We start from the raw sequence: 23,117 nt of genomic DNA, 5'->3' as shown, positions 1-23,117 counted from the left end.
GTTGTCATGTTTTTTTTTTTTCTTTTCTTTACATTTCCCAGTGTTTACTACAACACAATCACAGTTTAAATGAATATACAGAAAAATACTGAGGAAAATAAAATAGAAATATAACAACACTTTGCCATTAATTAATTTGTTATGTCAATTCATGCTATATGTTTACAAAATTTGATCACAGAATATCCTTTCTGAAGAAGATATATATATATATATATATATATATAAATAGGCTTAAGTACTGAACATACATCCATGCCAGCTAACTTATTGTACTTTTTTGTTTGAAAACATATACATTTCATATATATATATATATATATATATATATATATACATATATACATATATATATATATATATATATATATATATATATATACATATATACATATATATATATATATATATATATATATATATATATATATATATATATGTATATATATATATATATACATATATACATATATATATATATATATATATATATATATATATATATATATATATATATATATATATACACATGTACATATATATATACACATACATACACACACACACGTCAGCTCTCCTAGTCGTAATCCTTAAGACCCTCACTGAGAGTGCACATTTTAATTCATTATAGTGCTCAGCATGTTCGAGACAGCAGTTACTGAGGAATAACTGATTACTGATTATTGCCTTTGGTTTGTCAAGAGCTGTAATGTGGAGCCACAGAGGCATGTATTAGTTTATTATTTACAATCTAGTAAACATCACATAACCAAAGAACAATGCATTAACATGTGCAACACAATTCCTATTGTCATGAGAGCGTACACATATATTTTATATCATGAGTCCAGAAATATTGCGCGCATGAAAATTCACACCAAAATATATTTACAGAGAACAAATCGATGCAATCTTATTGACACAAAGCAGTACCAGTGCTTCCAGTATGATTAAAAAAATGCAGTGCAAAAAAAATAATAAATGACCGCTTCCCATCATCAGGTGAAAACTCCACTCACAACTGATGGAAAAATATTTAAATACAGTGCCCTTAAAAAAAAAAAAAAAAAAAAAAAAAGTTCTTCAGTGTTAAAATAAAAATAAAGATTCTCGTATTTGTCACTACCTGAGAGGTGAAAGAAATTTTGCATTAAAGTTGTAAACAGAAGTGCAGAAATGAAGCAACTTCTGAACTTTGGAAGGAGTTGGTTTGATTAAAGATCTTCATTCCTCTAGACAGCTTTCTTCAGCCCTGGGATACTGAGCTCGTACCTAGAAAAAATGCATACACAATTCATACTAATAAGCTTGAAGACAGCAGTGTATTTGTTCATCAACCAGATTCACATTAAATTTTTACAAACAAACAACAAAAAAAGAGAGATACATCATTACTAACCATTCTGTGGAACCTTTCACAAGATCCAACTGAGCCAGATTAATCAAGACCTGCGGATAGAGGACAGGTGGCGATTTTATCGATCAATGACCAAAGCTAACCGGAGCAAAGTTATCATAACTTCTTAATATGTGCATCTTTCGTACCATCCCGATCTCTTTTCGTTCTCTGGTATGGAACATTCGATTGTTCTTCACAGAAACATCTAACTTCCGGGTCTTGGCTTCTTCGAATGGCACCGAAAACTCGAACCTGAGTACGTATATACGTTTAGTTAACAAGGCATGATTAGCAGTGCTACAGTACCTACGTAGGTCATTGGAACAAATTCTCACTTCTCATCGAAGACGGGATCCACGGTTTTCCTCTTCACTTTTGTGCGCATGCGGTTTTTCCACCTTTGGTCAGGAAGCAAGTAAATGCGAACGTAGGTGTCCGAGCCGTTGGAGTTACAGGGGAACAGGTTCCTAGAAAACAGTGTTACAGGAGATGCCACTTTAATTTAGCAATACAATATATAGCCTCATTTTACAATTGGGCAGAGTTTTTATTAGAGTATTATTATTATCATTATTATTATTTTCATCTAAAATAAAGCTAACTACCTGAGCAGGTTAGTATGTATGATCTTAGCTTTAAATGATTAGTAGTTTTGGGTCTTTAAAATTTAAATGATGATTTATTTCACAGTAACCAATGTTTTCTAATACACAATGAGTATCTTAAACATTTTTTCCCATGAAGCAGAAGCTTCATCAGTCTTTAGAAACTCACCTGCAGTTAATGACCGTCACAGTGAGCTTGTTCCTCAGCGTGGCATAACGAATAGTTATCTGAATCTGGCCAAAGCTGCCCTGGTGGTTCATGATGGCGCTGTAATTCACACAATGATAGTTGTGTTAAGGGTTTAACAGTCTTCTCAAGTTGTGCTATGCAGCATTTAGCATTTCAGGAGAATATTTTACCACAAAATACTAAAGACTGCTAATGATACATGAAAGTAAGCTCTGGCTAGTTAGCATAAGATAAGCTCCCTACTGCTCTTACTCAGCGTTAGCAGCATGACTATTTTTGCCAGAAACATTGTGTCAAATTCTACCATTCTTCATATAATAATTATGTAAACTCAGTTAGCACATGGCTATGAACTTATGAAAACTAATAGTTAGCATGTGGCTATGAACTTATGAAAACTAGTAGTTAGCGTGTGGCTATGAACTTATGAAAACTAGTAGTTAGCGTGTGGCTATGAACTTATGAAAACTAGTAGTTAGCGTGTGGCTATGAACTTATGAAAACTAGTAGTTAGCATGTGGCTATGAACTTATGAAAACTAGTAGTTAGCATGTGGCTATGAACTTATGAAAACTAGTAGTTAGCGTGTGGCTATGAGCTCATGAAAAATAACATTTAGCGTACAGCTACGATTTTATGAAAACTAGTAGTTAGCATTCAGCTATGAGCTGGGTGCTATGGACATAGGTTCGTCTACGACAACATAATTTATGCTGAATGCAAAAAGTTTGAATGATGCGCTTTTGTCAGATTTGAATATTTCGCAAAAAGAACTGTTGGTCTAATTCACTTTATCAAAAAGAACCAAGTAGACTAGGAAAGGCTTCAACTCAATAAAAGCTCCACATTAATAATGAAATGTACATACATATGCATATTTTGGATAACATTACTATGTGATTATAAATTTTTTATTACTGACATCTATATGACATACACATGATATACATATAGGCAATTTCCTGTTTTGGTTAAATCATTGGTTTGGGCTTTTTTTTTTCCAGCTGCGATTTCTGTCTTCAGCTGACAAAAGTATTTGAATATGAATTTCATATATTTTTGTATATCATATACATCAATTTGTTGATGGTGCGTTTAATTAATATTTTGCCAATGTTTTGAAACATAAATTTTGAAATAAAAAAAATCTAAACCAAAAAAATAGAAAACAAATCCCAAAAATAAATTCAAATATCAAAAATGTATATTTTATGTAAAGGTGAAGCATCTGGAATTCCCAGGGTTAAGTAGACACTTTGGTCTAATTTCCAAAAAAAAAATCTGTATTTTTGAGATTTGAATTTTTGAGATTTGTATTTAGGGTATGGATTCTTTTTTAAAATCTCAAAAATGTAGCCTATAATTTTGAAAATCATAACCCTGCAAGTTCAAAACAAAGAAAAACATATACAGTATAAGCTCCATACATATTTTAACATTCTGTAATAAGTACGTCTAACCCAAAAGTCTAAGTTATCTAAACTTTCCTGTGACACAATCTTAATTTTTATATTTTTGTTTCTGTCACCAGACTCATATTATACAGTGTAACACCATGTGTACATCACACTCACTCTGGGTAAGGGACACCATCGAGCAGGTCTAAGCGTGAAGAAGCGATAGAGTTTTCTGAGAGGAGGCTGTGTGAGTCATAGCGCCGCATTCGAGTGGAGCCCGCGAGACGGTTCTCCGAGACCATGAGAGAACCTCTCCGGGCCATATACTCAGCCTGGGATCCGCTAGAAGAGCTGACAGGCACCTGCATCTGAGAGAGTGTGGAGGCCTGATTTTTCTCCTCAGGTTTCAAGGAGTTAAGAGGAGGCTGGGCCTGGGATTGCTGAGGTTGCTGGAGCTGAGGATCTTTGACCTGGTTCCCTGTTCGAGGTTTGGCAACTGGAGGGTTTGAAACTTTGGGCTTAGGCTTCTCCAGTTTCAGGATCTGGGATGATAAAGAGCTTAGTAAAGAAACTATACACTCTGAAACATACATATATAACAAAAGTGTGTTGATGGTACAAAATATTGTAAACACACTGTTAGAGTTTGCATTATGACACTGAAGCCTTGTAGGAACCATAAAATAATGACTAATGAGTGAGAAAGTTACTAATTTGCAAGAAATTGCACAAACAAGCACTAATTAAACTAAAGAGGAACCAAGCGCAAGATGTCCTTCATACTCAAAAAGTAAAGGTTTACCAGGATTACAACAGACAAACATAGAATTAAAAGTGAAGCATGGAATCATGCAGGTCTTGGTTTAGCAGCTCACCCTGAGGATGGCTTTCATCTTGAGCTGGCTGTTGGAGCCGGAACGTTCCAGCTGGAAACGCTGGTCCAGAGTCAGGTCTGAGGCTTTGAGCAGCCGGGCGAGAGGCAGAGTGAGCATGCCCAGTGTATTTTTCTTTTCAGCCAACATCACCTGAACCCATGAGGCAAGTAAAATAATCATCAAATTCACTTTATACTTACTGGGAGGCACATATGGCTGTTGCCATCTCTGTTTGTTTACATCTGCTCCTTTTTCATGCTTAACAATAACAATAACAATAACAATAATAATAATAATAATAATAATAATAATAATAATAGCACTTGTGATCAAGCCTTAAGGCCAGGTCTTATTCCTTTATTCCTGTCTTGGCTGTTTCGATTATCAATGAATTACTCTGACCATTCATTCATTCATTCATTCATTAATTCATTCATTCCATTCATTCAATTGTTTTACCCTGGTCAGGGTCACGGTGGATTCAGAGTCTATCCAATCCACCTACCATGTTTTTTGTGAAGTGGGAGGAAACTGGAGAACCCAGAAGAAATCCACGCGGAACATGTGAAACTTAGCACAGACAGTAACCTGTTCTACCATGCTGCCCTCTGAAAATGCAGTTTTCTATTTCATTTTTTCTATTTCATTTGTCCAATTAGAAAGCGACTGTCTCAACAAATATATACATCAATCAGCCATAACATTAAAACCACCTGTCTAATATTCTGTAGGTTCCATTTGTGCTTCCAAAACAGCTCTGACCCGTCGAGGCATGGACTCCACAAGACCTCTGAAGGTGTGCTGTGGTGTCTGGCACCAAGATGTTAGCAGCAGATCCTTTAAGTCCTGTAAGTAGCGAGGTGGAGCCTCCATGGATCGGACTTGTTTGTCCACCACATCCCACAGATGCTCGATTTGATTGAGATCTGGGGAATTTGGAGGCCAATCAACACCATGAACTCTTTGTCATGTTCCTCAAACCATGAAAACATGGTCTGCAACAATGTTTAGGTAGGTGATACGTGTCAAAGTAGCATCCACATGAATGCCAGGACCCAAACTTTCCCAGCAGAACATTGGCCAGAGCTTCACACTGCCTCTGCCAGCTTGCCATCTTCCCATAGTGCATCCTGGTGCCATCTCTTCCCCAGGTAAGTGATGCACACGCACCCAGCCGTCCACGTGATATAAAAGAAAGTGTGATTCATCAGAACAGGCCACCTTCTTCCGTTGCTCCATGGTCCAGTTCTGATGCTCACGTGCCCATTGTAGGTGCTGTCGGCGCTGGACATGGTCACTCTGACCGGTCTGCGGCTACGCAGCCCCATACGCAGCAAGCTGCACTGCACTGTGTGTTCTGATACCTTTCTGTCAGAGCCAGCATTAACTTTTTTAGCAGTTTGTGCCACAGTAGCTCTTCTGTGGGATCGGACCAGACAGACAGGCCTTCGCTCCACACATGCATCAATGAGCCTTGGGCGCCAATGATCCTGTCGCTGGTTCACCGGTTGTCCTTCCTTGGACCAGTTTTGGTAGGTACTAACCACTGCATACCGGGAACACCCCACAAGACCTGCAGTTTTGGAGATGCTCTGACCCAGTCGTCTAACCCTCACAACTTGGCCCTTGTCAAAGTCGCTCAGATCCTTACACTCATTTTTCCTGCTTCCAACACATCAACTTCGAGAACTGATTGTTCACTTGCTGCCTAATATATCCCACCCCTAGACAGGTGCCATTGTAATAAGATAATGTTATTCATTTCACCTGTCAGTGGTTTTAATGTTACGGCTGATCTGTGTGTGTGTGTGTGTGTGTGTGTGTGTGTGTAATATATTGTGTGTATAATATAATATTTAAAATAAAGAAAGTAAATGTTCAATATCTTAAGATAAGATAAGATGTGCAATATTTCTAGGTCTCTATTTAAATGTAAGCAATGTTAAATGCTTCATACAAAAGGTCAGATTTTCCTCAAGCCTAATCTTTTCTACTGAAGTATGTGTTCAGAGGAAACTCTGATAGATTTGTTCTAAAATGAATCATAAGATCTTGCCCAAACTTGTGGAGTCAATGCCAGCTTGAGTACACACCATCAGTAAAAAAAAAAAATTAAAAAAAAAGCAAAAAGGGGGTGAACAAAATTCTAAGAAAGTCTGAAATTCATATAAATATTTCTCTCTCAGACTTTTTGACCCCACTGTATGTGTGTATGTATGTATGTATGTGTGTATGTATGTATGTATGTATGTATACACTGACATGTATAGCAGACTGTAAGATGTGATTTCACTACTAAATTACTTTACTAATCCTCCTGTGTTGCTTAATGTTCATTTTCATACATCCACCTTTTACCTTCTCATTATACTTTGCAAAGCAAGCTCATCCATAATATCTCACTTGGACTAAATATGAAAATTTTAATATTGTAACTTCTAAATAGAAAACAATTTGAACATTGTATATGATATACCAGACCATGATCTGGTTTTGGCAATTTAACTCTAGCATACCTGCACGTTAAGCACCTGGCTTTCCACATTGTGCACAAAGAATGTGAAGTACTGCTCAAAAACAGGATCTCTGGATGCATACACAATCTCAAATAAAAGAGACGGACAAAAGGGTTAGAAACTTAGAAAAGCGGAAAAAACATGACACTTGAACAAAGTAAATATGATCCATTTTACACATTGTTTCTGTGTGCTAGTTTATTCCAGCAGAGGGTGCTGAACCTCTACGTTTCTCACTAGTGGTAATGTAAATGGAATGCAAATGGTACCTTGCTTTTCTGGGTTTGTTGGTCTATGGAGAACTTCACATAAGAGTTGGGATTGTGTTGCCTCCTTGTGAGCTGCAATGCACAAGAAAACACTTAAACCCATAAATGCTTGAGGCTCCTTTTGTACATATTGGGGGAATAGATTAATGTTTAGGGCTGGCCATACAAGGAAAATGGATGGAGAAGAAAAAAAACATAATATCAACCATCAGCTGCCATTTTGCTATGGTGTCCAGTTTGTATGATGCATTTCACAGCAGTTGTGCAAGAGAAACCAAACTGTAGCTGTGCCTATGATCATATGTTCCCAAAGGAAACCGGTTCAACAGGTCCCAGGAGTGATTTACAAACCAAAACCTGCTTCTATACCCTGTCCATCAGAGTTCACAATACATGCCACGTCTGTATGTGACTCTGGAATGCTTTTTAGCCCATGCATCTGCATTCTTTTTCAAGACAAAAAAAGTGCTGGTTGACTCATGCAAATAATATCTACATAGCAATCACGTAACCAAAACTAAAAACGTTTCTATTGAAATGCAAGGCAATAAATCAAATTAAAATTCACAGTAGACTTTTGCTATGAACAGTGGGGACTTTTATAGTTATTCTCATATTTATCTCTGCGTAGTAATGTCCTTCTGAAACTAATGATATTGTAAGTTGCTAATATAATATATAACTATGTAGAAAAGTTCACCATAATTTAACAGGAAACTCCAGATGCCAGATGTTTTTTTTTTATTTTTTTTATTTTTAAGCGAATTCAAGAAAGACAACTAGAGGAATGAAGCTCATTCCCGTTTTTATGCCTCAAACATCCCTTTACCAGCAGTTATTAAACAGGAAATTTTCTTTTTTTTTTTTTTTGCTTAACAGGTCACATGTTCTAAAGTCCCCTAACCAGTATTGGCTGTCAGCTCTTCCTCTTGAGTCTCATCAAACCTCTAGGCAACCGGACGCATACAAGTTGAAGCAGTGCACTTGTTAAGAAAGTGGAAAGATGAGCGCATGAAAACTGGATGGACAGCAAATTCTGGGTTGGTTCAAAAATGCTTAGCTGACTTTGTTCACGTAGCAAACGTCTCTAAAAAAAAAAAAAAAAAAACTGTAGACAGCTGCCTGATTGAATTATTACAAAGTGTGGTGTTACGTACATTAGCACAAATAATCCAAACAGTAAATGCAGGCTTTGATATGTATATTAATGCAAACATACTTCTGTTTGATCATGTGACTAAAAGAATGAAGACACCTGGTCTTTCTCGTCTTCGGTGACTGACGGTGTGGTGTCAGTCAACACAGAAGAATGACACAGAAATGCGTCCAAGTATATTCCTGTTTGTGAAAGTGGAGCTATAATCATAACCGAGGACAACTTACCCTCGCCTCTTTGGGTTGCTTCCCATGTTTCTCAAGCTGGCTTAATTCATTCTGGTCTTTCTAAATATATAGAGACATAGAAGAAACATCAGCAAAAACTTTGACTTGACAATAAATCTCAATCTAAACGAACGTACAGTCATAAAATCATAATAATAAATCATAAATCTTGTAAACAAGCTAGTATATGAATAAGCTGTATCGGTCTGTTTTGGTGTTGTGTATCTTCTAACAATATTGTATATGTAAATGATTTTATAGCATTTGTCAGTGTTGAACAACAACCTTTTTATCTGGTGAAGTTATATAGGTTATATTTGCAAAATGCAAAAATCCTTCACAGAACAAAATAAAGAAACCACGGAGACAGCTGACTGTTGTATCGACAAGGCAATGTCAGAATAATAATAAGAAAAAAACAACGCTTGGTAGTTTACTCACAGGAAGGTTAGAGGCATTGTCCAAATATATGGCAAGCATGGCACAGGCACAGCCATCAGTGGCCTAAAGAAAATTAAAATGTTTTATGTAATGTCTCATATACTTGTCTGTGTGCAAGTTGCGTTCACTGGTTTCAAAATTATTTTCGAAATAAGTAATGACATGCAAATGAGAAGCTTGCACGTACAAAAACAAACATTACAAAAAGCTTTCATATTTGTCCTTTGCTTGTTTTTCATCATTTTGGGTTCATTTTGGGGATAAAATGAAGGAAAGATTGTGATGGACCCAGATGTGTATCAGCAATCACTGGCTAACTAATAGCAAACAGGTTAGAATAAAGATTGACCCAAGTACCTGTTGTACTGCTAATATGGATCACTGTGTGCTTTTCAAAAATAGCAAGAGGGTAACAGTAAAGAAGGACAACATGGTGGGTGAAAAAAATCTGCAGGATTTTCCAGGTGCTGCGATTTAAGAATATTTTCAACATCCAAAATGTATTCTTGTATATGTTGGGTCCATTTTTCAGTCCCTGGAGGACTAGTGGTTCAGTCTTGGTGCTCTCACCGCTGAGGCCCGGGTTCGATTCCTGGCCAGGGAACCAACCACAGCCATTGGGGGTGCACAAGACAGTGCACTCACAGTGCCGGTCTCAAGCCCGGATAAAACTGGGGAGGGTTGTGTCAGGAAGGGCGTCCAGCATAAAAGCTGTGCCAAATCAAATATGCAAACCAATGATCCGCTGTCACGACCCCTAACAGGAGCAGCAGAAAGAACAACAACAACAATGTGTTGGGTCCATTTTTATCACATCTTTTATGAAAATGGTATATAAGTCTCTAGAGTACACATCTTAACCAGAGAATAGCCTGTAGAACAGACCTGTTCCAGGTCACAGGGGGCATTTTCATATTTCATGACTTTGTGTGTAGAAACAATTAGATAAGAGTCAGTACTTTCTTTTTTAAAAAAAAATAATTTTATGAAAAAAATGACTTCATTCCCTATTTCAGTGTGTGCCAAAAAAGAGAGATTTTGTTCATCTGAAAAATGAATGAAAGCACACACACCTAACATGTGGGTAAATCAATTGATCTTCATAATATCCACAGTAAGTATGCCAGGTTACCTCTTTCAGTAGCTCCAGATCAGTCTGCAGAGAGAGCCACTGCAGTTTCATGTGTACTTGTCCTTTTTCGATCTCCTGCAGGGGGAACCACTGTAAAATCAAAGGCAGTGTGTAAAGAATCATCAAGATCATCATCAAATCATACAGAACCGCACTGAAATGTATTTTATTGTAATGGTAATTGATAATAATTATATGTTTAGAATTGTAAGTTTCAGTAAGAGTAAGCTAATTCCAAAAACACACTCCTTAAGCTAGCATGGGGAATGTCAAAATGTCTACTGTTTATGGTTTTGCACCAAAAATACACTTCTTTTTATATCCTGAAGCACATTCATCGCTTTATTACAAAGGGTTCAAAATGTAATTAGTGGCTCTTTTTATACGGTGCACACACAGCATCGCCCTCCTCGTAGTGTTACGACATTAGTGTAAAGCTCATCAGACAAGGAACAGTACTGTGGAGAATATTCCAGATTCTATTCCATGATCTAACTCTTAACGTCAATAGAATATTCCAGATTCTATTCCATGATCTAACTCTTAACGGCAAATGGAATATTCCACATTCGATTCCAAACATGATCTAACCCTTAACATCTGTAGAATATTCCAGATTCTATTCCATGATCTAACTCTTAACATCAGTAGAATATTCCACATTCTATTCCAAACATGATCTAACTCTTAACATCAGTAGAATATTCTAGATTCTATTCCAAACATGCGCTAACTCTTGACGTCAATAGAATATTCCAGATTCTATTCCAAACACGATCTAACTCTTGACGTCAAAAGAATATTCCAGATTCTATTCCAAACATGATCTAACTCTTAACATCAGTAGAATATTCCAGATTCTATTCCAAACATGATCTAACTCTTAACATCAGTAGAATATTCCAGATTCTATTCCAAACATGATCTAACTCTTAACGTCAATAGAATATTCTAGATTCTATTCCAAACATGATCTAACTCTTAACATCAGTAGAATATTCCAGATTCTATTCCAAACATGATCTAACTCTTAACATCAGTAGAATATTCCAGATTCTATTCCAAACATGATCTAACTCTTAACGTCAATAGAATATTCTAGATTCTATTCCAAACATGATCTAACTCTTAACATCAGTAGAATATTCCAGATTCTATTCCAAACATGATCTAACTCTTAACATCAGTAGAATATTCTAGATTCTATTCCAAACATGATCTAATTGTTCTAAACTTCTATTCCCAAATAATCAAGCTGTTCATAGCATGCAATAAGCACATACCTTATTGATCTCTCTTTCCTTCTTCACCTCGCCAAAATCCAGATTAAACCTGTGTTAAATGAACACGTGCATTAAATATTACCTCAGATAAACACAGTGCCTGTTACTCAGCCTTCTAATTTAATTGCACATCACAGATTGAAATAGAAATAGAAACAAAATAGAAACAAAACAGAAATAAGCACCTGCCCATAAAGTCATCCTTGTCCGTGTCCTCATCATAGAGCTCCACTTCAAGCTCTTGGCCAGGAGCCTCATGAACCACAAACTGTATTCAAAAGAATATAGATTTATCACTCTGGACAAAAGAATCCAACATGGCCTAGCATAGAGCCCTGTGGAACCCCCTGATCCTGATATTTCTTTATTGAAACACAACAGTTGCTAAATTTATTGTAACTGTGCCACTGAGCTGGAAGAAACGCAATTTGTCTGCATAGCGCATTTACCGTGTATCAAAATAAAAACCTTGTTTTATATAGAGTAATTTACAAGATAAGAACAATTATGCAAAGAAGCTGATTGGACATCAGCTTGAATGCAAATTTTGTAGTTGTTATATGTGCAAAGCAAAGCATCAGCCGTTACCTCATACACCTCATTCCAGCTGGGAGTCAAGGACTCTTTAACGGTCTTCGTTTGGAAACGCTGATTCCCAACCGTAAGGACTACATATGGATCAGACTTGCCTTTTACTAGTCCCATCATTACTGTATCCATGGCCTTCAAATCCTGAGCCTCCAGCACATGGACACGTACCACACCCTAGAGAAGGTCCAAAAAACACCCAACAGGTTACAGCAGTCGCTAATATTGTGTTATCTTAATGCACTTTATGTCATTTATGAAAGGATCTGCAGTCTGATCCACAACAGGTCAAATCTTTTGTATTCACCAACAAACAGCATCCCGGACTATATTGAACAAGCAATAACTTGATTTTTTTCAAGACTCAAGACGAGTACTCAAAACCTGAACACACACATTTGTCATTCTGTGCTTACAAAATGTTCCACTTACTATCAGTTGCAGTTTAACAGAAACAGTGATTGCACTCACTCGAGGCAGAGGAAATCTCATTTCATCCACCTTGACTTGGTCTATTAATGGGAAACATAGACGATTCGGTAGGACCATGATGGAAGCGATGATGTCCATGACGGTCGCCTCGGAAAAGGATCTGCAATGAAGTGTGTGAATTGCATTAGGTGTAAAACTAAAAACTAAAACTAAACTACAAACAAGACTCTATACTGGGAATGCTGGTGTGAGGTGTTAATACGCCCTGGATGGGATGTTGGTCCATCACAGAGCCACATGCATTCACATACTCATTCACACCTTGGGGCAATTCATCATAACCAATCCACCTAATAACATGTACTATTTCTGGGAGGTAGGAGGAAACCGGAGAACCTGGAGGAACCCGGACACAGGGAGAACATGCAGTAACCCGAGCCCAGGACTGACCCGGGGACCCCGGAGGTGTGAGGTGGCAACACCGCCTGCTGCACCACTGTGTTGCCCATGACGGAGTTAATAAAAAGCAAAATCAAACAGTGCATACCGTAGTGCTGGACTATCCAGGAGATTGGTCATACCAGTCCAATTCAAGTGCATCGTCTGAGAATTTAGATTAAAAGAGCTCATCAATAATTTTTGCAGCATGTTTAAATATAATGTATATTGTATTATGTAAAATCAAAATGTTACCCACAGGTCGACGGATGAAAAACATTGTGACCCCGCCCACAAGTGGAGACTGGCCAATCAAGGGATTAAGAATCACTCTGAGCATCCCCTGAAGCTGAATGAGAAAAAAAAAACTGTTTCAATTACAGGTAAAGGAGTGGTCAAACTGTTTCACTGCATATTTGTGCAAAGCTGCTGTGCAAAGATGTTCAAAAGGCACAGGAACCAAACTAAATGAATGATTTTCAATTAATATTAGCCTGAAAAGTTCCTGCTTAAATTGAAAAAAGGATATTTAGATAGCTAGAATATCTATCATGATTAACTACTAAAATCTTCACATTTTTTTCTGTCACTGATGTACAGTCAATATATCTGAGACAAAAAAAAAATCAAATACTGAAACATTAAAAATATGTATTAATTTTTTAACATTTAAAAAGGTATTAGTTAATATAACAAGAATGGCCTTTATAACCAAGTTTCATATATCAGTCTTACACACGATACAATTCAATCAAACCCTACAACTGTCACTCTCTCAGCTTAGGACTTGTTAATCAATACTAAACAAACTTAATACCACAAAAATACCACAAAATTCTTATTCCAAAATGAAAACGTAATGGGCGCCAACCTGAAGTTCTTTAACTCCTGCTGAGATGCGTGGCTTTATATCTGCGTCGATGTCAATATCTCCCACGTAACTAAGAAATATTCATGAAATATTTCATCAGTGATAGCATTCTATGAAGCAAATGACGATGGATCTGTGACAGAAGATGCACCAGATCCACTAACACAGAATGACCTTGGAACTGTAGGGTTGTAAATGTTATTTATTAGCCACTTAGGAAATGTTTAAGGTTGAAAAGTTGTATCTGCTCTGACTTTATTGAAGGACAGAAACTTTGAGCCTTAAGTTCTTAAAATCACAGAAATATTAGAAACAGAACATGTTTCTATATGGTCCTTGTTTTCTAGTACATGTATTCACACTGACCACAGAACTTACACAATGTTGAAGTCTAGGATGACTTCCCTCATGTCTGCTTCTTGTGTGTACGCTCGTACCCCTGTAATTGTTGGAGCCTGAAACACCACCAACCAGAGGTGCATTTTAGTCTATCAACTTTGCAATCTTCTGCAATTGCTTACGATTTATTAAAAAGGGAAAGGAGCAAGCCTCTATAAAATGTCCACCAGTGTCTAAGATCATCATGAACCTCTAAGCATCATTAAATGTAATCTATCTAATCTATGCATTGTCTATTAGAGCAGTTCTCCTCACCCTTTGGCCAAAGTGGACCTTGGTGAAGGTGAAGGTCTTGAGGGGAGGGCTGGATTGCCTAATCAAAGGCTGGATGCTCTCTTTCAGGAGCTTGTCCATGAAGACGCCAAAGAATGGCCAGGCTTGATGAAGAATCTGAGAAAATTGAGAAGCACAGTCATACCTGAAGAATCTCATAATTGCAAATGTTTTTCCAGCAAGTTTCACCGCAGAAGAATGAAGTTTGGACCAACATTTGTGTAAAAATTTCAAGTTATTCTTAAAATACTGTACAGAGCATCATTAGAGCAAAGGCCAGTTTTGTTGAATAGTTGCTACCCAATGACTAGCATATTTTCTTTTTATTTCTGTGGCTTAGTAAAATGAGAAACCATCATACCAATAGTGGAGAATCTTATAAAGGAAAAGATGGCCACCTTTATTTGAGAACTTTACACCCAGTGATCATTTGAACCTACCGACATTTTCCCAGGTAACATTGCTCGTAAAAATATACTTAACCTCGACATTCCATAATAAGCAATAAGTTTTATTGCTACAAAACTCAAGGACAAGAAGCCATTTGAATCTAGTTCATCCTATAATATGGCACTGTATAATAAAAAAAAAATAAAAAAAAGACACTCTTTGACAATGACACAAGAAAACACTCCCACCAGTCATTCTGTTTATTTGAGTGTCTTCTTGAAGGACTGCCTGGCTGAGTCAAGCGAATTTTATTAAGCATGGAAAAACATTCATTGCCTTGTTCTTACTGACCCCACATTTGTTGAAGAGTAACACATCATATAAACCTGGTAATATCAGTCAGTAGATATTAAAGAGAATGTTATGGATACCAGGTTATACGTATATATACATATATATTACAATATCTGAGAAAGGATTCGATCATTCTTTCTTACCTTGTTGATCCAGGCAGCCTTTTCAACTTCATTAAATTGAATCTATTGAGCAGAAAGAAAAACAGACAGTGGGGCAAATATGAGAAAGATTATCACACACAAGCACAGTTTGTCTCCAGATGTGACACAGACACGTTCCCTCAGAGGGAAGCATCATTGCAAACCAATACAAAGTTACACCTATGGGAGATTTTGGAGTGACGTGTTAGACAGTGCTCTCCACCACCACCATCTGCAACACCAATATCTTTTGGAAGAACTGCACTCATCCCTTCGGTCTAGTTCCAGAGACTTGTAGGATCTGCGCTAATGCACGCTGAAGCTATTGGCTTGGGGTGGCCCAATACATTAATAAGGCGGTTTATGTAGGTTTTGTACTCAATGTTCTATTTGATTCACCTTCATTCATTTTTACAGAAAACTGTATGCAAGCCAATGGTAGAAATAACAGGCAAATGTAATTTGAAGTTTACATTAGACTAATTGGCAGTCTTTACATGTGCCTTGCATCTCCAGCAGCATTTCAATTCAACTAAATATAATTTTATTTCTATAATGCTTTTAACAGTAGATTATCACAAATCCAGATATAGATTGAGATCTTTAATGAGCAAGCCCTGAGATGACACGAAGAGGAAACGAGCAAACAAACATACAATTCAAGAGGTACCAGAGTCAAAAAGGAATGATTCTTCTTCTAAGTGACATCAATGGGTTGAAGTTAGGCGAAACGATCCACAACTGAGTTCTGGCACCCTGAGTAATTTTGAGAGGGTAAAAATTCAAATTTTCTGCTTTGAGATGATCTGAGGCGTGAAGGACAGCAGGAACCAAACTTGCGGCCACCGTATCTCAGAAACCATCATGCTTCAAAGGAAACTAGTACGAGACAAAGTTTCATCTTTAACAAACATCGTCCAGTTTTATTGTTTATAGTGTAATCTGATGTGAGATGAGTGAGTGAACACTGAGAGGTGGGAACGTACGCTCAAAATCTCTTCAAATCAAGTTGATTTTAACAGTGCTGTGAGTTAACTGCTCATGTTCATCTAACAGAATTTGTAACGATATATACAATAATCTTACCTTGCTTATCAGATTATGTGTAAATATAGCTAGCTTGTCGACTTGCTGATTAGATTAGCTACCTGCTTATTCCATAGTGTATCTGGTATCACAAACACTGGGCTGGCGTAAGATTTTTCCCTTTCATTTCATAACAATTCAGCAATATTTTTTTCTGTACATGTCGTAAGATCTAATAGAAACTGCAAACTCCTCCCCAACCTTTCAAATTCCACTTTATCCCTAGTGACAACATTGAATAGTGCAATTATATACATTACAATAAACTCTCTGGCATGGCATTAGATCATCTGCATGGCATTAGATCAGAAGAGACGTAGAATAAGGCTATAATATAGATATGTCCTGAACATACTAGTTACAGTTGGGGTCATAAGTTTACATACTCCTTGAAGAATCTGCAAAAATGTTAATAATAAAAAAAAAAAAAGAGGGATCATAAAAAAATTGCATTTTGTTTTTTTTATTTAGTACTGCCCTGAATAAGCTATTTCACAAAACAGATGTTTACATACTGTATAGTCCACAAGACTAAATAATAACTGAATTTACACAAATGTACACAATAGTTGTGCATGAGGCCCTCATTTGTCAAACTGCCCACTGTTCTTAGGAAAAATCCTCCAGGTCCTGCACATTATTTGCTTTTCCAGCATCTTCTGCATATGTGACCCCTTTCCAACAGCGGCTATATGATGTTGAGATCCATCTTTTCACACTGAGGACAACTGAGGACAACTTATACACAACTATTACAAAAGGTACAAACATTCACTGATGCTCAAGAAGGCAACACGATACATTTAAAGCCAGGGGGTGTAAACTTTCAAACAGGAAGATCAGTGTAAATTATTATTTTGTCTTCTGGGAAAGATGTAAATATCTTATGTAGCTTCTGAACAGCAGGACTAAATGAAAAAAATAAGATCTTTAAACAAAATAATTTATTTAAGTACAATATATATATATATATGTTTTAAATGATTAACATTTTGCAGATTCTGCAAGGTGTATACAAAGTTATGTCCCCAACTGTATGCACCATAAACTACTTCTGGAAGCATCAAATAGAACTCATATACAGTGAGTGTATTTGTAGCTAGAACTACAAATACAGTATGAACATACAGAAAGAATTAAATGACACTGCTGATACTTAATGTGTACAGAAGAACTACTTCTGTAGCCTATGGACAGCAAGTATTCGGGAGTGATACAAACAAAACAGTCATACTGAACAGTGAAATTTTCTCAGTTTTTCACAATGATGGACATAAACTGACAGCATGCCAATAAAAAACACTTAGTAATTTTAGACATTATAGAAAAATTGAACATGGAAGAAAAGTCGAAGGCCATTTGATTTAAAACTATTTCGTAAAGGATTACATGTGTGCGGAAGGAAGAATAATGCAAGAGCAACAAACTGCATTAATTCCTTTAACACTGTTAATGTATGCAGGTGTTCTCATAAAAGGAGAAACATAGTGCTCAGGTGTGGCATCTCAAAAAATAGTTGCTGTCTATGGAAAATTACTGAACGGAATTGCTCGACTGGTACCATTATGATAGTTATGACTCACTGCTGAAGGTTTTCAAAATCAAGCAGTGCTCCTCCTAAAATACACAATAAATTCTTTCATTTATCACAATTTTCTGAACAACTCTAGAGGTAGAATATTGCTGCAGTGAACATATTTTGTCTTCTGTTTGACAGGAACCTGTTTTTATTTTTTTCGGCACGTGCACGTACACAAACACAGAGAGAGAGAGAGAGAGAGAGAGAGAGAGAGAGAGAGAGAGAGAGAGACAGAGAGAGACAGAGAGAGAGAGGGCTGCATTGTGTACTTGGCATCAAAAACACCAAAAGGCAGAGGTGGAGCTTAGAAATGAAACCTGCTTTGCCTGTGAGGTTCCCAGGCAACGCAACAAAGACCACACCCCTGAAAACACACAATAGTGGAATGACACAATGCCCTGAATCCAAAACCACGCCACATTAAAGCAAGTTGGTATGGAAACAATGATTACACACTTCACTATGTCATCACTCCTACTAAATCGGATCATGAACTGAAGCAGGAAATCCACCTCAGACCCGATAGACCACGTTACAAATATGACAAATCATATTTCCAGCTATCAGAAAACATTGTTTGTTCAGAATGTTCAGGAATGTATTCGACTAGTAGGGTTATGAAATAATTTTGCAATATTCTGAAAAAACATGTGATCTAAAATGGTTTGATTTATATGATCCTGAACAGTATTGAAAATGTGAGATGTTCTAGATCGTTGTTCTTGCACTATAGGATTTAACCAAAACAAAACCCCACACGCTTTCAACGTCTCCCAGAATGAACATGAACAAATGTAATCTCAGATGGCGAACACCAGTTTAGCTCAGCTGTCACTGCTTATCGGTCATGGTATGGATTCATCAAGGATGACATCAATCCACACTACAGGATAATGAGTCATAAATACAGACAGTGTTTAATATTTACTATTTTATGAGTAGATCGGATGGTTTAAGATTGGATTGTACACCCCACACCATGGGATATGCTGGGAAGACAGTTGTTAATGATGATCATGAAATCAGGAAACCTTTTGCGGTATGAGTCAGTTTCAAAACTGGCCTGATTAGTCAGTTTGGTTCAGACATTTGTGCATTAAAAACATTTGTGCAAGGACGCTCATGAACTACAAAAGGTGCATCAGTGGCGCAGGAACATTTAGAAATGCTACAAATGTTACCAGGACAACCACAAAACAAATCAATTGTTCTTAGATATAACGCTCAGGAACAATTCCTACTAACTTAAACCAGTTAGCTGAGTTCGAAAACGTCCAGGTGTATTGCAACTATAATATGCACCATGCACCAGAAAGGTGACATTTGGATTGTTTGCTGTTTGATTCGGTTTTAACATTGCACTCTGTTTTCTTTCACACGTGTGTTAATTTTTAAAAACCTAAAAGCATAATACATTTGCTGAGGGGTGTGTAAGAGGGGATGTGGCTGAAAATGTACCCGTATAACTATTTGTAGCATTGGTCAAAGTGTGAGTGTGTGTAGAAATCAACTGCATGGAGAACACTGATCTGGTCCTAATTAAATGACTAATTAAGACACTAGTTCAAGGGGAATCCTGGGAATTCTATCCAGCCTTCCTGTTGGACTCTATGGGTCAAGTTAGGAGAAAAAATAATTGCTTCCCGCAACCCAAACTACACAGCAGGGTCGAATTGATTTGTCAGTCGAACCATGCTAAAGTTTCTGGTAAGCAGACCGAGACTGTGGCCGACTGTAGGTTAAGAGGCTTTGGACCGGTTCTTCTAGTCAGCCACGTCTGACTGCTGTGTTTATACCTGCCTTACTGACCTGCACCAAAGAGTTAATCACACCAGGATTAGATTCAAATGGACTAAAGGCTGCAGGGTGAAAGCACCCTTAGAATGGTGTGATCAATCAAAAGAGAGTTACTCTTCCACAGGCTCTGTGATTGCTCTGTGATTGCTCAAGGAGCTCATAATATGATATCAGTATTGCAAAGGACGATAATATCATGGTAATGAGCAACAGATGATAAATCACACAGCATTCAAGCCACTTGTTTTACCCATGAGTGTAGCTAAGAGGTAGCCAGAGGCCACTGAAGTGAGAGATTATTATTATTAGTAGCAGTAGCAGCAGCAGCAGTAGTAGCAACAGCAGTAGTAGTATAGTAGTAGTAGCAGCAACGGTAGCAGTAGTAGCAGTAGCAGCAGTAGTAGTAGCAGTAGCAGCAGTAGTAGTAGCAGTAGTAGTAGCAGTAGTAGCAGTAGTAGTAGTAGTAGTAGTAGTAGCAGTAGCAGTAGTAGCAGCAGTAGCAGCAGTAGTAGTAGCAGTAGCAGTAGTAGTAGCAGTAGTAGCAGTAGCAGCAGTAGTAGAAGCAGTAGTAGCAGTAGTAGTAGCAGTAGCAGCAGTAGTAGAAGCAGTAGTAGCAGTAGTAGTAGCAGTAGCAGTAGTAGTAGTAGCAGTAGCAGCAGTAGTAGCAGTAGCAGCAGTAGTAGAAGCAGTAGTAGCAGTAGCAGTAGTAGTAGTAGTAGTAGCAGTAGCAGCAGTAGTAGTAGCAGTAGCAGCAGTAGTAGAAGCAGTAGTAGCAGTAGCAGTAGTAGCAGTAGCAGTAGTAGCAGCAGTAGTAGTAGCAGTAGCAGTAGTAGTATAGTAGCGGCAGTAGTAGCAGCAGTAGCAGTAGTAGTAGTAGCAGTAGCAGTAGCAGCAGTAGTAGTAGTAGCAGCAGCCGTAGTAGGAGTAGGAGAATAGTAGTAGTAGCAGCAGTAGTAGTAGCAGCAGCAGTAGTAGCAGCAGCAGCAGCAGTAGTAGCAGTAGCAGCAGTAGTAGAGGTAGTAGTAGTAGTAGCAGTAGCAGTAGTAGTAGAGGTAGTAGTAGGAGTAGCAGCAGCAGCAGTAGTAGCAGTAGTACTAGTAGTAGCAGTAGCAGTAGCAGTGCAGTTACTGATGTCATATGATGCCAAACTGAATGACTTGGTAATCCTTGCTGTGATCTGGTTAGCTTGAATAATAACACAAGGTCCACTACAACATCTCTGGGAAACTGCACTTCATCCTTGACCAGTGGACAGATTGTCAGTGCTGTTCATAAACAAGCGAGTTTACCTCTCCACCACAGAACCTCTCTATTCCCCCGCCACAGCGAACCACCAGCCAAGCAAACGGTGGTCAAACTCTGAGGTTAATGACGCTCGTTATTTAGAGGCGCTGGATTTCTTCAGTACTGATATGGAATTCGGAACTCTAGTGCACTTCGTAAGATGTTATGTTTCCTATGATTTTTTTCGTAGTTTGCCAGACGACAACAACTGTTACTTGTGCCTGTCATGTCCCATGGGGTTGTACACACACACACACACTCATACAGGAAGTGACATTTTTCAATGTGGATTGGTATTTTGAGCCACCCTAGACTGCCACCCCAAACAAAGTCACTGGGTGTAACCTGGCCACCCCATAACACAACCCCTCGCCACGCCCCCTTGTTTTACGCACCCAGGTGGGCGAGTTGAGCGCCGTCATGAGCTCGCTCTTGATCACGTGGCACTCGTTCTCCACGAAGTCGATGGCGGCGTCCACGCGCTCGCCCTTGCGCCGCCGGTTCTTGTCCCACAGCCCCCACAGCAGCACCGTGAGCAGCAGCCAGCTGGCGCTCAGGCCCAGCGCGCCGCACACGTACACCGGGTAGAGCAGCAGCGCGCACCGCGCCACGAACACCATGAACTGCATGAGAGCGCGGCTCACCTCGCTGCTGCTCAGCTCCTTCCTCATCTCACCTCCAGACGACATTTCCACACGTTCCTGCGATTTACAAGTCCAGCAGGAAAAGCATCTTTGGAAATTCGGTGCCTTTTTACTCTGGATGAAGAGGCTGTGACGCGCCTGCGTTCAGCTGCAATCACCTGAAGTGCAGGGTCCAGATTAGAGCTCAGTTCCTGGAGTTTGTAATAAATAAACACATGAATAAATGAATGAATGAATATTCCAAGCTCTCCTGTGTCGACTCCGATCTCACTGCTTCTTGACTTCCGTGTTGCAGACCTCCAGTTTGTCTGAGATTTTTTTCTTCACCTGATACTAATAGGTGGAGAAACGCCCGTGTTCCTCCCCACTCGGTTATTTATGGAAGCTGCAGGTACCAGTTACAGACTGCAGCCATCTCCAGCCACATGAACGCCATGGCCATGCACTGTGCATCCACAAATCTGCTGTATATTAGCCTGGGTATTGAAATCTAATAAATAAATAAATTCATGCATTCTTCTAATAAATGTGTAAATAAAATAATGTTGATTGGGAGGTTATTTTTTTAGGCCATATTTGTTTTATGATCTATTGTTTGCATGCTTCATTATCCTGGTGGCATCTCAATTCGGCTTTGTTGCATTCATAAACCTATAGGATGAGATATATATCTCAAAGAGGAAGCTCCTTAATGGTGTGAGAGACACTACTGTGAGACACTGACACTACCACTGATCATTAAACTTCCACATTACTGTGTTACACTGCACTGAAACACCAGAGTGCTGCTATTTAGAAACATGGTCACTGCTGCCATCTTGTGGTTCCTTAAAAGCATTTTTTTAGGTGCTATGATGAGCCTAAAACAACAAGGGCTCCAAAATATCACAGAATGATCAAAAGTATGTGAACGCCTGACCATTCCACTCATATGCGTTTCTTCCCCAAACTGTAACCACAAAGCTGGAAGCACACAGTTGTATAGAATGTCTTTGTATGCTGTAGCATTACAGTTTCCCTTCACTGGAACTAAGAGGCTGAAACCTGTTCCAGCATGACAATGCCCCTGTGCACAAAGCGAGCTCCATGAAGACATGGTGTGTGAAGGTTGGAGTGGAAGAACTCGAGTGTCCTGCACAGAGCCCTGACCTCAACCCCACTGAACACTTTTGGGATGAACTGGAACACCGACTGAACCCCAGACCTCCTCACCAACATCAGTGCCTGATCTCACTAATGCTCTTGTAGCTGAATGATCACAAATCCCCACAGCCACGCTCCAAAATCTAGTGGAAAGCCTTCCCAGAAGAGTGGAGCTTATTATAACAGCGAAAGGGGAATAAATCTGG

At 38.4% G+C, this 23,117-nt stretch overlaps 1 protein-coding gene across 1 annotated transcript; it reads right to left on the bottom strand.

The window, feature by feature from the left end:
- Positions 1 to 542: 542 nt before the first annotated feature.
- On the bottom strand, positions 543 to 22,226 carry esyt3 (extended synaptotagmin-like protein 3). The gene is made up of 23 exons (XM_026933121.3): positions 21,520 to 22,226; positions 15,379 to 15,420; positions 14,474 to 14,608; positions 14,198 to 14,274; positions 13,820 to 13,889; positions 13,208 to 13,297; positions 13,058 to 13,113; positions 12,550 to 12,670; positions 12,079 to 12,255; positions 11,676 to 11,758; positions 11,491 to 11,539; positions 10,208 to 10,297; positions 9,076 to 9,138; positions 8,635 to 8,694; positions 7,252 to 7,323; positions 6,983 to 7,069; positions 4,467 to 4,616; positions 3,769 to 4,133; positions 2,174 to 2,272; positions 1,735 to 1,866; positions 1,546 to 1,651; positions 1,400 to 1,449; positions 543 to 1,272 (listed from the first exon to the last, which is right to left on the bottom strand). The coding sequence occupies exons 1-23, from the start codon at positions 21,811 to 21,813 to the stop codon at positions 1,233 to 1,235; spliced, it is 2,508 nt and encodes an 835-aa protein (XP_026788922.3). The 5' UTR covers positions 21,814 to 22,226; the 3' UTR covers positions 543 to 1,232.
- Positions 22,227 to 23,117: the final 891 nt, after the last annotated feature.

The sequence above is a fragment of the Pangasianodon hypophthalmus genome, chromosome 5 (assembly GCF_027358585.1).
Source record: "Pangasianodon hypophthalmus isolate fPanHyp1 chromosome 5, fPanHyp1.pri, whole genome shotgun sequence".
Lineage (NCBI taxonomy): Eukaryota > Metazoa > Chordata > Actinopteri > Siluriformes > Pangasiidae > Pangasianodon > Pangasianodon hypophthalmus.
Note: the sequence above shows the minus strand (reverse complement) of the source record. Positions and strands in the feature narration are given on the sequence as shown.